The sequence below is a fragment of the Psammomys obesus genome, unplaced genomic scaffold, assembly GCF_907164565.1.
Source record: "Psammomys obesus unplaced genomic scaffold, mPsaObe1.curated_primary_1811, whole genome shotgun sequence".
NCBI classification, from domain to species: Eukaryota; Metazoa; Chordata; class Mammalia; order Rodentia; family Muridae; genus Psammomys; species Psammomys obesus.
Genome location: NW_026596057.1, coordinates 7,244,645 through 7,260,075, shown reverse-complemented (window position 1 = coordinate 7,260,075; position 15,431 = coordinate 7,244,645). Strand labels below are relative to the sequence as shown.

The following is a 15,431-nucleotide window of genomic DNA, read 5'->3' as shown; positions in this document are numbered from 1 at the left end:
TTTGTGGTAGACATAACAACGAGAGCACATGAGAGAACCAAACAAACATAATTGCATAACAAGCCAGGACCAGAGAGAAGAAACCAATGGCTTATACAGCCCTCGAGGGCCTGTTCCATGGAATGACCCAAGGATCTTCTAGTGGACCCTGCCTGTAGCAAGTCAGTCCATTCCCCTACAGAACACTTACCATACTTAAACACTTACCTGCTTTTAAAAAAAATGCCTTCTGTATTGTTGCAATTATTTATTTGCTCTGTGTGGGCAAGTTTCTTTCCTTGTTTTACTGACTTTCTTATCAGTGAATTGAGCTAATTTGTGGTAACCTTCAGTGTCAGTCAGATTTCTGCATTTGTTTCTTAGCTAGGGACGTAATGCCTGCAGCATTATGAATAAAATCCAAATAGAATGTAAGAGGCAAGCTCTCCCTCCAGCCTCATGAATAGTTTACAGTGCCAGCCTGAGAAGATCATGTTCGAAATTCTCTACTTTATTCACTGTTTGGATTTGAAGTACATCTTTCAAGCATTGTTTAAAAGAGAAAAGGAATCATGTCCAACTGTTTCAAGAGATGATTCAAGTGCGATGTAAAAATGTAATTCTCATTATGAATTGTTAGTGGAACTTAAAGACTGACGACTTATGCCCTTTGCAGATCATCATGATTCTGAGAGGGGCTTATTTACAAGGGCAAAGCAAGCACTGCCTTGCTTACTAATGAAGGCCTAAGAATCCTGGCAAATGATCTCAAACAGGAAAGGAAGAGGTATGGAAGTCTTAATTTTTAAACAGCAAAGTTCCTGACTGGTTATTGTTAGTGAGTCTCAGAAATTCTAGAGGGAATCACTATCAGATCAACACAAGGAAAAGCGCAATGAGAAGAATGGGGGCAGCGAGGAGACTGAGCAAATGGGAGTATAAGCAAGGCTTCCGAACGCCACCGACGACACGTGTCTTCATAGGCTTCAGTGACCGGTCCCATTGCGTCAGGATGGCATTCCTGGCTCCTGACCACTTCCCTGGGCCTACCAACCGGAACTGGTAGGGACTGCAAGGGCCAAAGAATACTTCCATGGCCAACCTGGGATCCTTGAGAAACAGCCATAGGAGATTGGGCTTTGCTCCAATAAAGGAGGCTAGTTCATCCATGTAAACAATGTAATCTGTCTGGATGGTTGTGCTGTTGCCAAACCTAGAGATGGGAGAGGAGAGATTCCTGTGATGCCCAAGCTTTACAGAGGCAGGAAGAGGAGCAACTCATGTTCCCCTCAGGGACCCTTGTTGTTATTCTCTTAAGTTATTGATGAGAATATTTCATATCTCATTTGGAAATTCCCCAGTTCTACAGAGCAGTGGAAAACAGTTTTTGTCCCTGTTAGCAAATGGATAATTCACTTGCTCAAGTGAAGTTAATCATGCACAGCCCTTGAGCTAATTAGTAGCAGGATCAGGCATGGAGTCCGGTTTTCTAGGTTCATTCCCATGCTGCTGAGTCATTTTCATGTAAGGCGTCTACTTGAAGTATCTGCCCCGTGGAAGATTTCTGGGCAGAATTCTGCTTTGCTATAGTTCCCCAAATACTTTGAGTTCATGACGTTTGCATGTCCTTTCTGGGATGTACTACAGAAGACAGGGAGAAAGATGACAATACAATGAGGAACCACAGTCTTCCTACTCACTTACTGTTCACCTACTATGTGGACCTCACACTTAGTAGGACATAATGCAATGGCAGCTGGGAAGATCTCCACTGATGATTCTTGGATGGAAGGATGTAGCTCGTAGCTTTTACTCTATTGACTTCATTAAGGATCATTTAAGACAAAATCAGTTTTACTGGAAAATTCCGACTTCTCTGTTCAAACCCTAGATCTGCGTTCTTGTAGGTACTCTTACCATTTGAGTTTTTCCCCCATTTTCTCATCAATATCATCCATCATGTCTTTTACAGAAGGCAAAATGCAAGTTCCTGAAAGAGAAGAAAGGGTATAAGGCTAGTTAATGAATCTGGTGTAGGAGCACCCTGGTATTTTTTCTTCTCGGTGAATTAGGAATCATATTATATTTCTATTTCAAAAAGTATTTATTATTTGTGATCATGTGCGCATGCACACATGCCATGGCAGGACAACTTTCAGGAGTCACTCCTGTTATCCCGCTTCTGGGAATCAGCCCCAGGATGTTAGGCTTGTGTGCCAGGCACTTTTAGCCACTGACACACCTTGGTGATCCTATTTTCATCTGGCTTTTCACTGTTCAACAAAACAAAAATGTGAGTAGATGAGTAGGTGCTTATTTTCAGACTGATTGCTACTCTTCTCAGAACTGATACTGTCACAATAATAAAAAAATCTATTATATAATTGTCTTTGTCTTGATTCTTAAAGATACTAGATGTTTAATATGAATTAAAGAGTTAAACTAAGCTTTCCACCATACTTTGAAGAATATTTCCTATAAATTATAATCTAATGCAAGTGAATTGCAATTATTTTTCAGGGTATTTTGGTGTGTGTATGGAGTATGTGTGTATATTGTGTTGTAAGAAAGATAGAGACAGACACATACAGAAAAAGAGATAAACAAAGAACGACATACAGAATGAGCAGAGGTCAGAGGTTAACCTCAAGTGTTTTTCTCTACGGCTCTCTGCCTTAATTTTTGAAATAGGGTCTGTCTTTGAACACGGAGCCCACCAGCTACCTAGACAAGTTGATCAACAAATCCCAGGAACTATCTTATGTTCACCCACTCTCCCCACTACTAGGGTTAGAGGAATATGCTGACATACGTTGAATTTTTACAGGGGTGTTGGGGATCTGACTCAGGTTGCTTTACAAACTGAGCCATCTCTCTGGTCTGTTTTTTTTTTTTTTTTTTTGTTTGTTTGTTTGTTTTTACAAGATTCAAGAAAAAAATTCTTCTTAAGGACATAGTGAACACCCAATTTGTTTGGTGGAGAAATAAGAGATGATGAATGTGCCTGAGATTATGGACTATCCAAATCCACCAAGGATACGGGGAATTCTGGGTGATGAGCTGCAGTCTGAAGCTACCTTAAGATTTTAGGCTCATATAGGTTAATACAGGTCTCTGAAACATAAGCCAAAATGTATTTTTAGAATAATTTATTTGGCAATGTTTGTAACAAATGAAATTAAACTTTATCTCCAAAAAAGAAAAGAAAAGAAAAAAAAGATTGCTCACTCCTTGCAGTGACTTGCTTAATTCGCAGTTCTTACAATCCTTACAGTGTCATTGGACAGCTTTTTGTCTATGACATCGGTGTCAGTGTAGCCCGTGAAGTCTGTCCTGTCCTGTCGGTGAAGGAACTGGGAGGTGGGAGCAATGTTCATTAGGCCACTCACTTTAACCATCAGGTTGCTTGTAACTGGTCCCTTGGTCCTGGGCTTCTGATTTTTTTCTAGGAGCTGGGAATCAAATCCGGGGCTTTGTGTTTGTTCAGTAAGTGCTAATCATTGAACTAAATGACCAGCCTTTATCTATTGCCCGATTCTGCCAAACTAAGTTGATTTCGCAATAGCCCATTTCTTATCAGTCCAAGCTTTTGCCTTTTCCATCAGTTTCCTGTCAATTGTCCACTTTACTTTTCTCTTTCAAGATTATCCTTACTATCCATCTATTTATCTATCTATCTATCTATCTATCTATCTATCTATCTATCTATCTGTCTTCATTGTGTCTGTGTATGCATACACGCCCATGTATCATGGTGTGTGTGTGTGTGGTGGTTGGGGGACAACTTTTGGGAGTCAGTTTTCTCCCTCTACTATGTGGGTCTCAGAACAAAGCTCAGGTTTAACAGTTTTGGCATCAAGCACCTGTGTCAATTGAGCCACTTCATAGTCTTCCATTTTGTTTTACTTTTTTCTTATTTCCTTTTTTTCAGAGCCCAAATTACAGCTCTCTTCCTTACAGAGAGTGAAGGAGCTGCCTTTAGGGCGAGCCTCCCTGAATTGGACTCTGAGGGCCTAGTGGCTGCTGCTGCTTCGCTGGAGCAAATTTGCCCTCTGAGGCCACCTCCAATCTTGGTCTGAGCAAGGAGAAGAGACTCAGGAACATCACTGCATCACTGCTCAGTAGGAACATACTGATGGGGGGGGGACAGCCTGCTGGTCCGAGGTGGACAGTAGTCTATTCTAAGCTTCAACATGGAAGGGGAGTCTTCCAGCCCTACAAGCGAAGGCAGTACTAAAAGCCATAGCTGCAGCTTCACGTTGCTAAAACTCCCTCATCAAGACGTTTCATAACTGTCAGGGCCTGTGGGGGCATGTCTGTAATCTCAGTACTGCGGAGGCCTGGTCTACAAAGTGAGTCCAGGACAGCCAAGACTACACAGAGAAACCCTATCTGAAAAAACAAAACAAAGAAACACAAAAAATATAAAGGAAAAAAAAAACCCACAAAAGTTTCATAATTTAAGATTCAATTAAATGTGTTCGCTTTACCCTGACATCTCTGTTCTTGTTTGTTTGTTTGTGTTTGTTTAAATTATGTCCCTACTTAGTCTTCTGACCTTCAGATGCCCACAGCTATTCCCGGTCATGCAGACATTACTGTGACACTTCTCCCAGCTCTGCTCCCAGAGGATGCTGGCTGCCTTCCTTGCCTGGCCGTAATCAGGTCTGTTGCTTCCTTTCCCCTTTGAAAGTGTGAATAACATGTACCCTGAGATCTTAGAGACTCAACATCTCTCACACCCAGTACTTCCTGTCTCCAGTCAACCACTGCTTATCCTTAACTAACATCCTGCAGGGAAAAAAGCATCACAGCAAAGCCAATGCCTTCCCCAAGAGTATGATTTCCATGGTTGTAGATATCTGAGGCTGCATACGTGCTGGCCTGGAACTATCTTTCTCTCTCGCTCTTTCAAGCAACGTAATTGTATGCAGTCTGAAATCACAGTTTAATAAAGTTGTCATGCAGTTAGGACCAAGGACTCTTGGAGTTCTTGGCTAATGAATGATCTCAGGTAATTGTCAGCTGCCAGGAATCATAATTAGAAAAAAAAAATCTCCTAATACTATCTTACTCTTGCATATGATAACCTAGTGACACATATTTCAAATTGCTTGTAGTCTACAGCACTGATGGAAATAGAGTTACAGATTCTCAAAACTGGATAGGTCCATTATAACTAAAATGATTACTTAGATTCTGAAAATCACTCCCATTAGCATGCACTGGTGAACTTTTTGGCTCACTTACCCACTATAACTTGTGCAGCCCAGCGTGCCTGCAGGTCAGTTATGGGGATGGCGGCACCGAGGGACTGCACGAGGCCAATCACTGCCAAGGTCGGCTTCTCCAGTTGAGGAGGGAAGATGCCCTTGTACAAGGTGACCTCGTTGTTTCTGCTTTTGATGATGGAGTCCTCCAGGAAGGGGTAGGCGTATCCATAGCCCGTGGCGAAGACGATACAGTCAATGGCCTCAAACACGGTGCCGTCCTCAAACACAGCGGAGGTCTCTGTGAATTCCTTCACATTAGGCTTGATGGTCACCGTGCCACACAGGATGCGAGATGGGAGCTCATCGTTGAACACGGGTTCTTTCCTCAGGGTTCTGTATGGAGAGCAGAGACTGGTCATTGTATCAGTAACACTTCCTCTTTGTCTTGTCTGTACACAAATTATTAAAGAAGGAACAAAACAACCAAAGAGTTTCCCACAAGCTATGGGATATCATTAATACACGAGAAAAACTGACTACATGAGAATTGCTTTGAGGTCATGTAGGAAATAAAAGAAATTACTTTTGGCTTGGTCCTTCTCATCCATACGGCTCCTTCCAAATCTCAAAATGAACATCTATTCCTAACCACTAGCAAAGCGTATGTCTTTTGTTTGTTTGTTAGTTTTTCAAGGCAGGGTTTCTCTGTGTAGCCTTGACTGTTCTGAACTCACTCTGTAGACCAGGCTGGCCTTGAACTCACATTGATCCACCTGCCTTTGCCTCCCAGAGTGCTGGGATTACAAGTGTGCGCCACCATGCCTACTTCAGTGAAGCATATGCCAAGGAAACTTCTAGAGTAGGGTACCTGGTACCTGAACTTTTCCATTGCTTCTTATTACCCAGGAAATTGTGAAGATTAAGTCCTCCTAAATTCCCTGTGGCTCTTTTTTTTTTTTTTCTTTCCTGGATTGTCAGTAACACTTATCCTAGGTCACAAGGAGATCTAAATAATATAAAGAATTTTGTAGTCTGTAGTGCAGATAAAGGGTTAACAACGTTAACTTCTATTTTTAATTTTCAAACTGGCCATGGTAAGATAAACTTGGGCGGGTGTAAGGAAAAAAAAATCTCAAAGTCCACCTGGGTTTCCACAGAGTGGTGAACGGTGAGCCACATGAAGTAACTGTGTAACTTGGGCCATGGCAGGAACACCTAGGAACCTAGATAAGGGTAGAGGAAGGGGAAAGGGCTTGAAGCACAGCCCCTGGAGATCTGAGAAGAGATTTTTATTTTCAGTCAGTAAAATCTCTGGGCACACGGATTATTCTGAACTTAGCAATGAACTTGGATAATGTGGAAGGAAAAGGCTTTGTTATGGTATGGCTAAGACAGCCATGAGAAGAAACCACAGGAGGATTCCTCTGGAGAAGCAACGCAGACAGTGAGAGCAGCTGGCATTCTGTTCAGAAAAGATTTAACTGCATTCACATCTGTCACTTTTATTAAACTCATTGCCATCAGTCATTAAGCATTCTGACCTCACTGAGACGGCATTTGCCAAGGCTGTCAGAATCAAGCTGATTGGGGTCCAGTGGTCCACGCTCAATTTTTTTGCTTAACTTGTTATTAACAACCAACAACTTAGTTGGTTGTATCTTCCCTCTTGAAACACTGTATATCTTCCAAGATCATAATTTCTTCTTGGTTCCTTTCCTAACATGGCTACTCTCACTCTCAGTGTCTCTTGCTGATGTTTTCTCTCCCTCGTGACTTCTGAGCAATGGTGTACACCCCAGAACTCAGCCCTCAGACTTTCTGCCTTCTGCATCTATACTCATCCTTGAAGAGACAGCATAAACTTTAACTTAGAGGTTGAACTTCTTTTCTGTCTGGGTACCCCATGGCCACTCAACATCTTTTTTTCTGTATTATGGCATCTCAATTTTGATTTGTCTATAGATAAATCTCTGTTCTTTCCAGGGGATTCTGTATCTCAGTAAATACCAACTGTGTTCTTTCTCAGATCAAAAGTCTTGAAGATACTTTTGAAGTTTTTCTTACTGTCACATTACTACAATAACTTTTGGAGCACACTTTTTGTTGTTGTTGTTGTTGTTAGTTAGGATTGAAGCTATGGCCTCACACATTCTATGACTGAGCTATATTCCAGTCCTGACCATACCTTGAGAAATGGTCATACTTAGCTTCTGTCCATTCTCTGCCTGTCGACACTGAATGAGGTGATGCAGCTAAGGACTCTCTAGCATTAACTTAGACCTTGTCAGTAATTGTGGATGTTTGGTTTGCTGTTGTTGCCCTTAGAGTAAAAGCCAGGCTCTCACAAGATCTATCAGATGCAATACTATCTGGATATTTTCATGCCTCTGGTTTCTTTTCCATGCTCACCTCTTCTTCTCTCCAAGAAGAGAAGCTCACACTGCAAAGTCGACCATGCCAGCCCTACTCTGAAGAGAGGCCCTGGCTATATCCTCACTCTGTCATAATCTTCCCTAGATAGTTTTGTATTTCATTTCCTCATCCTATTTAGGGCTTTGCTTAAAAAAGTATCCCTTTCTCTGATTGGCATGCTCGTTGATCACTTCCCCCTGAGGGGGGAGCAGCCTTACCAGGCCACAGTAGAGGACAATGCAGCCACTTTTGATGAGAACTGATAGACTAAGATCAGAAAGAAGAGGAGAACCTCCCCTATCAGTGGACTTGGGGAGTGGCATGCATGCAGAAAGGGGAGGGAGGGTGGGATAGGGAGGGGAGGAGGGAGGGGCTTATGGGGGGATACAAAATGAATAAAGTGAAATTAATTAAAAAAAAAAGTATTCCTTTCTCTGGGTCCTAATTCAAGGAGCCTGTTGAAAACTGTCCTTGTGGTACTTTCCATCACCCTCACTTTCATTGTATTCTTCATGCATACATCAATATACAGCTTTCTGCAAAGCATTTATTGTCTGTTTACAGCTACTAAGAGTGTATTCAGGTAGGCCAGGATTCTGCTTATCTGCTTATTCTAGACAACGATGTATCCACAAAGACTTAATGTGGGACCTGATATAGTAAATACTTCATTTATATTTGGTGAGTTAATGAATTTGCATGAAGTTTGGGATTTACATCCAATGCTGGAGTCATTTCTTATGTAGCAAACTTATGGGGCTGTAGAAAGGAATTAAGAGGGGAACAGGAGATGCTGGACCTGAAGGGGTTGAGAAGAGAATGCGGCACAGGAAAGTTATTTTGTTAGCCTCAACTTTGACATCGACTGCAGAGTGAGCGGATAAAGAACAAAGGGCCTGACATCTGCAGATCTGGGTTTGTACTGAAGGTCATTTCTACTTCCTGGATGTGGTACTTTGGTAAGATTATTAACTTTGCTGTACTTTAGTTTTCTTCTCTGAAAAACAGGGTAACAAACAGAGCCCTCTTCACAGTTGTGAGGGCACATGTCATAACATATGCCGGAGCCTAAAGGAGACACTAGGTAAGACTCTGGTACTATATGACATTACAAAACATGTTTCTTTTTTATTACTGCTATTGTGAGAACTAAATGCTTCAGTATTACCTAACTTTCTAGATGTGCAAATCTGGTAAGGAGGCTGTGTGGAAATTGTTCCCAGTAGTTGCAGTTCTTTATCCTTTGGCACATGCGATGTGACTACTTCATGAATATTTTTGGTTTGTTTTGAGGTTACAACACACGTCAAGGGTTGTTGACACTGAAATGTAAGTCAGCAGATACATCGTGTCTTAGTCCACGTTACCCCATTAAAGGCATCAGGCCGTAGTTTTCATGCTTGAATCTTGCATTCATCTGCCTCGTGTACCACCAGTCGGATATGGCTGTGGGTAAGTTGTTCTTGAGGAAAGTTTGAAATCGTGTGAGTACCACCATGTCCCAAGGGTAGCCATTGTCCCAGACCCTGCTCATCACCCAAGAGCCACTTCTGGAGCTGATGGTGACCTGAAGAGAAAAAACAAAACAAAACAAACAACAACAACAAAAAACAAAACAAAAAAGAAACCACCACAAATGTTAAATGTAGGGAGTGTAGTGCATATTGTTTTCTTTCTCATCTCTTTATTTTATTCACTTTACAGCCTTGTAGCCCCTTCCCTCCTCCTCTTCCAGTCCCACTCTCTCTCCCTCCCCCTTCCCTTTTTCCTCAGAAGAGAGGAGCTCCCTTTCCCATCCACCCCAGCTCATCAAGTTGCATCAGGACCGAACATGTCCTCTTCCCCTGTGGCCTGGCAAGGCAGGCCTGCCAGGGGAAAATGATCTAAAAGCTAGCAAGTGAGTCCTTGTCTGATGCAGTTCCCACTTCTCTTACTAGAGTACTCACTTTAAGCCTAAGCTGCCCATCTGCTACATCCTTGTAGGGGCCCTAGGTCCAGTTCATGCATGGTCTTTGAACCCCCCTGGCCCCTGGTTAGTTGGTTCTGTTGTTTTTCTTATGGAGTTCCTGTCACTTCTGGCGCTTTCTTAGAATGTTGGGAATAACTTTACTTCAAGACCCACCTATACTTCTGGGAATATACCCAAAAGACACTCTGCCATACAATAGGGTCACTTACTCAGCTGTGTTCATAGCAGCTTTATTTGTAATATTGAGAATCTGGAAAAAAACCTAGATGTCCCTCAACCAAAGAATGGATAAAGAAACTATGGCACATTTGCACAATGGAATACTACTCAGCTATTAAAAACAAAGAAATGCAATTTGCAAGCAAATGGATGGAAGTAGAAAAGACCATTGTGAGTGAGGTAACCCAGACCCAGAAAGACACCCATGGTATGTACTCACTCATAAGTGGATTTTAGCCATACAGTACAAGATAAGCATACTATGAAGCACCAACCCAAAGAAGATAAGTAATGAGGAGGACCCAAGTGAGGATGCATAAATGCCACCCGGAAGGGGAGGTGGACAAGACAGAGGTGTACTGCATATTGTAAGAGACCCTCTGCATCTCCATTTAGGGATGGGCTTGCTACTCTTGCTCTGTTCTTTTTTTTTTTTTTGTAGGAGGAAGTAGGACTCCCTCAGCTGTCAGTCCTCTTAAAGACGAAAGGCAAAAGGAAGCTGACTTTCCTTCCTGGGAGACACTGACTCCAGGAGCACTTTAACAGGAGCTTCCTCCACTCTCTCGGCTCCAATGGCTCTGCTTCTGCTGGCAGGAACCAACTTATTTCAGTCCTTAGCACAGGTGACCACCGATGTGAATTCCAGTCATATTTCTCTGGGTGCTCACCCAAATACTGATGTCTATAAAAGGCAATTATTATTTCCAAATAGGCATTGAAATAAGACAAGCAGATTATGACCAGGACACCGCAGGCACAAATTCTGGTCCTCCTATCTCTAAATAAGCAACATGGGGAAGATTGCCTTAACTTCATTAATCTTGTTTCCCTTTTTCTACAACTGAAAGAAACAGCATCTTAGTTCAAACACCTAAGAGACAGGCTTTTACTAATGAAGAATCCACATTCTTCAGTCCTCTGTTGTGGTTTTTGAAACCATCACTTACTAGGACTCCATCTTTCTTTTCTGCTTAGTTCCTGGAGCTACTACGCTGCTCTTGGAAACTTAAGCTCCGGATTTCATTTCTCTTAAGTCTTCTCCTGCTCAAATCTTAGGTTCCTCTGAGCCTTCTAAGAAGTTGCTGATGCTTCTATCTTCAATTTTCCTTTTTCTCCAATGGGAAAAATAAGATCCAATGACCTTTTACCCATAGATGAAGGCACTCACTTATATGGGAATATTAATGCACCTTTGTGCAGTATAACTGTAGTCACCATTAAAAAAAAATAACCTTCATTTCAGCAAAATGAGTCAGTAGTTATCAAATACGCAGTGCTGGCTCCTGTTTTCATGCTTTGCTGTCATTCCCCCTGCTAAGAACAGCTTCAGCTACACCCTTCAACTGTAGGGTTTACATGTCTCTTTCAAGAATGGATTCAAGTCCATCTGCTTTGTGAGGCCTCAAATTCTACAATCTTTTAGGCAGTTAGTGACAGAATCATCCTTTTATCACTCATTCCAGTGGTAGGTCTTATATTGTTTTCATGAATTCTGCTTAGGTTTTGAGATTGTGTGTGTGTGTGTAAGTGTGTGTGCCTGTGTGTGCCTGAGTGTGTGTGTGTGTACTGGACAGCTTTTACTACCTCCTGAGAAGAAAGACCATTTGATTAATTTCTTTGTATGTCTCCTGGTCGTCAAGTGCAGAGACACAGGAATACATTTTTATGCCATTTGTCTTGACGAGATGTTTGTACATCTTGACTAGAGTACTGTAGAGTAAAACTGGATATTTTCTGGGGATTCCCAGGGGCCCTATCTTTCAAAGTGAGGAGGAGACATTCGTCACGACTGAAAGGATCTTCATCTCACCCTCTAAGTCTCCCTTTCAACTTCCCTTCAGTTCCTTCTTTTCCAGCCCCCCCCCCCCCCCAGATGCAGCAGAGAGGCAGTGTTTCAGCTTCTGATACACTCCTCACTTGGAGACCCTCTGCCTGGAGACTCTTCTGATACTGTGCCCTTTTCGACTTCTGGTTCTCTGCTCCTGTCATCACAGGGCTCTTTCCCTCCTTTCCCTCCACATGTGGAGCTGTCACCCCTGTGAGGCACATGCGCCTTGTGCTTTGTTTTCTTGGCCAAACCTTTCCACACTGACAGTCTACGCATGAGAGTCTGTGCTTACCATCTCGGAGTTCAAGAGTCAGGGTTATGTTTGTTTCGCTCACCATTTTCCTCCAGTACCTGTGCCAGTGCCTGGAGCAACAGATAAGCACCGAATCCATGCGTGCATGGATGAGTGAATGAGCAGCTCTCTCTTTTTATCGACTGGATCATAGTTCATGTCTGTGAGAATCTCATTTTTACATTTCTTCTGTTTTTATCTGTTATACGGATGAGTGATACCTACAAAGCTATCCCTAAGCCCACGCATTACCTAGAAAGCAGAGGTATATGGAATATCACTTCATGTTCACGTGCCGTCCCATTCCATTGCACAGTTTTCAAAGGAAAACACAGTTTCTGTTTCCTTAAGATTGTCTGTGGAGTGTGTGGGATACAGTACCTGTTGAGCTACGTGGCTGAGCTCTGCGGCGATGTCACAGCCCGAGTTCCCCAGGCCAATCACCAGGACTCGTTTTCCCTTCCAGATCCCTGGTTCCTTATAGTCTCTGCTGTGGAAGCATTTGCCTTTAAAACGGTTCAGTCCTGAGTGAAAAGTGGAAGACACGTGAATCAATCTGATTTCCATTAAAATAAAACAACTTTAGTGGTCACAGAATAACACAATTTAATTATCCTACTATATTATATATAACAGAAATATATTTTAATTTGCCTGTTTGCAGTCTAATTAAAAAGAGATTACCACAGTGTGGGGATGGCTTGAGTATATGCACTGCCAGCATGGTGCCCAGTGTAGTGGCACTGAAGTATACATATAAACCTTTAAGGGGTAGAGACAGCTGGGAAGTAATTTGGTCATTCAGGACATCACCCTTGAAAAAGATGGTAGGATGATTTTAGTCACATGAGAGCAGTAACTTTTTTTGCCCTAAAAGGAGCAAGCCTGGCTGTTGGATGCCTCTACCTGCCCTTCTCACTTTGTAATTCTCACCTGCTGGCTATGACCAGTTCTTTTTCCACTTCTTCACCATGCTGTGATGCAGCTGGTGTGGGGGTGGGGTGGGGGTGAGGGTTGAGGTCCTTGCTAGAATGCTAGCACTGTGCTGTTTAGACTTTCTCGTGCCTGTAATTATGAGTCAAGTAAACTCACATCCTTTACAATGTCTTAATTGCCAGGTGTTCTACTACTAGCACCAGGAAACAGACTAAAATGGACACCACTGATATATTTATTCCTGACAGATGAGTAGGTGGCTTCCTAAACATCAGCCTTACCTGGAAAGGAGTCTTTTGGCAGATGGGGATATACATGATGCCCGGAACAAATCATTACAGCATCAAAGACAGTTGTTGTTTTTTTGCTATTCTTTTCAGTGGTAACTTCCCACTTTCCAGTAGTTGAGAAATCGGGACACTTATTTATGCTGATTACAAGTGTCTAAGGAACACAGAGAGAAAGCCTTTTTAATATGCTAATAGCAGATGGTCTTGATAAGTAAGGTACATCTTAAAGAATTCAAAAGTCTCTTGGAAGAAATGAAAACATTAATTATATATGTATGTATGTGTCAATATAATGTGTGTTCTTTTTGCCTTGTTTTAAAAATATTTTTCATTGTTTACTGCAAATGTTTGTTTTTAAGCTTATGGTCTCACAAAAGTATGACTTTCGATACCTTGCACAAAAAGTCTAACTAGTAGCCAGCTCTAAATGTTTTGTATTTTTTCATTAAATTTCTTTTGGATGCATTACAATCCCACGGATGTTTTGTATCTATTTCCTTGTTCCTGATTTCAAAGTTGGTGCTAATTCGATTTTGGAACTGTGTGTGATCATGTTTCGCCTGTTTCTGACAGATTCCTGGAAAAAGATAGGGCTCAGAAATCCACAGTTAGAGACTCCAGACTGTTCAAATGTTGGTTAAAGAAAGGGAGTCAATGAGGAAAAATAGTGTGACCAGAGCAACAGCCATGGGCTTCCTTGTTCCTATATGTGAAGCTGCCTTGCTGACAGCATCTTACCTCAAATTGTATGTATTTGAGAAGGTTCTTTTCTTTGGCAAATGAAGTGATATATTCTTGGAGCTTGCTGTTATGCATAAAGTTGGGAAAGTCATCGGGATAAGGGAAGTCTGGAAAACACATCATCTCTTTGGAAGAGTTGGTGAAGACTGACCGGTAAATGCTAGCCCTGCCCTCTTCTGTGTGATCCTGGGAATGAAAATTTCAGATGAAATTTCAGAAGGAAATTGGTAAATGAACATACAGTTCTTGTCCATATTCAGTTCCAAGTCATTAGAGTAAGTAGAGTTGACCTTTATCCATGAGTGGATCTAATAAGATGACAAATAAATATTAACTTCCCCTAAACAATTGATGCTGATCACAGATGTTTATCAAGGTAATTTAAAATACGGAAGCATACACTTAATGTATTGTTTTTGTAAGGGAAACATCTTCTTTGTTTCCTTTTGGAAGTATGTAAATAGAACTCTTATTTCCATAACATGTGGTGATGGATGTTTCCATAGCTCAACTCTGCAGGATTTCATTTTGTCACCAAATCCTCTCATGCATGGGCAACTAGTGTTGATTCATAAAATTAATTTGATTCATAAAAATGGTGAGAGGTGACTGGAACTGTTTATAAGATTTGTAAATGCAAGCATTCTCAAACCCAGTATTTCAGAATTAAGTGTAAAATGTCTACTACCTATTTTGAATCACACATATTGAATATATAGGCATTGCCTGCCCACTGAACATTTATGCAGATAACAGTTTTAACTTTAGGAAATATAGAAATAATTGCACTGGTAAAGTTGATGGAGAAATTACAGAATTGTAGAGGAGGTCTTAAGTGATGATGAAAGAAAGGAACATTGGGGGGGAAAAGGCTTAGCAAAGAACACATTGGGACATAGGTCTGGTTCTCATTTGTAGCCATGTGCCCATAAACTCTCCTTGCCTTTCCCTCTGCCTCTGTCTCTGTCTGTCTATGTCTCTCCTTGTCTCTCTCTCTCTCACACACCACCACCACCACCACCATCACCAACCATATAACTAACTAACCAACCAACCAACCATCCAACCAACCAGACAACCAAACAAACTCTCCTAGCAATCCAGAATTAGGTGGAGGTCAATGAGCGATAGAATAGTTCTCATTTGAGATCATACCTTAGGACGTGGTTGTTGCAGCTGATGCTGCAATGTCTGTGTTAGGTGAATTACAGACCAAGTTAAAAAAATATGTGCATGTTTATAGGTGGGGCTACTCTGTGTGTCCGTGTGCAGATGAGCCTGACCCCATGGGTGTGGAGGCCAATCTCAGGTGTGTGTTCCTTCAGTGCCACTCACTCACTGACAAGGCTAGGCTGGCTAGCAGGAGAGCTCCAGGGATCCCTCACTTCTGTCTCCTGGTGCTGGCACTACAACACTGGCTTCTCTCGCTCAAACCCAAATGCTCACACTTACTAGATAAACATGTCACTGATGGCGCCACCTCCTTAGCCTGAGGCATCAAACCAAACCAAACCAAACCAAACCAAACCAAACCAAACCAAACCAAACCAAA

General features: G+C 41.9%; 1 protein-coding gene across 2 annotated transcripts in view; it reads right to left on the bottom strand.

Moving 5' to 3' along the window:
* Positions 1-469: 469 nt before the first annotated feature.
* The window catches only part of LOC129689321 (flavin-containing monooxygenase 3), a 25,869-nt gene continuing 10,907 nt past the window's right edge, over positions 470-15,431 (bottom strand). For both annotated transcript variants that reach the window (XM_055624461.1, XM_055624460.1), the window contains exons 3-9: positions 13,877-14,065; positions 13,130-13,292; positions 12,294-12,436; positions 8,972-9,171; positions 5,230-5,585; positions 1,897-1,969; positions 470-1,192 (exon numbers count right to left, since the gene is read on the bottom strand). In XM_055624461.1, the coding sequence (XP_055480436.1) occupies positions 850-1,192; positions 1,897-1,969; positions 5,230-5,585; positions 8,972-9,171; positions 12,294-12,436; positions 13,130-13,292; positions 13,877-14,065 (1,467 nt within the window). In that variant the 3' untranslated portion in view covers positions 470-849. The remainder of the gene's footprint in view (positions 1,193-1,896; positions 1,970-5,229; positions 5,586-8,971; positions 9,172-12,293; positions 12,437-13,129; positions 13,293-13,876; positions 14,066-15,431) is intronic.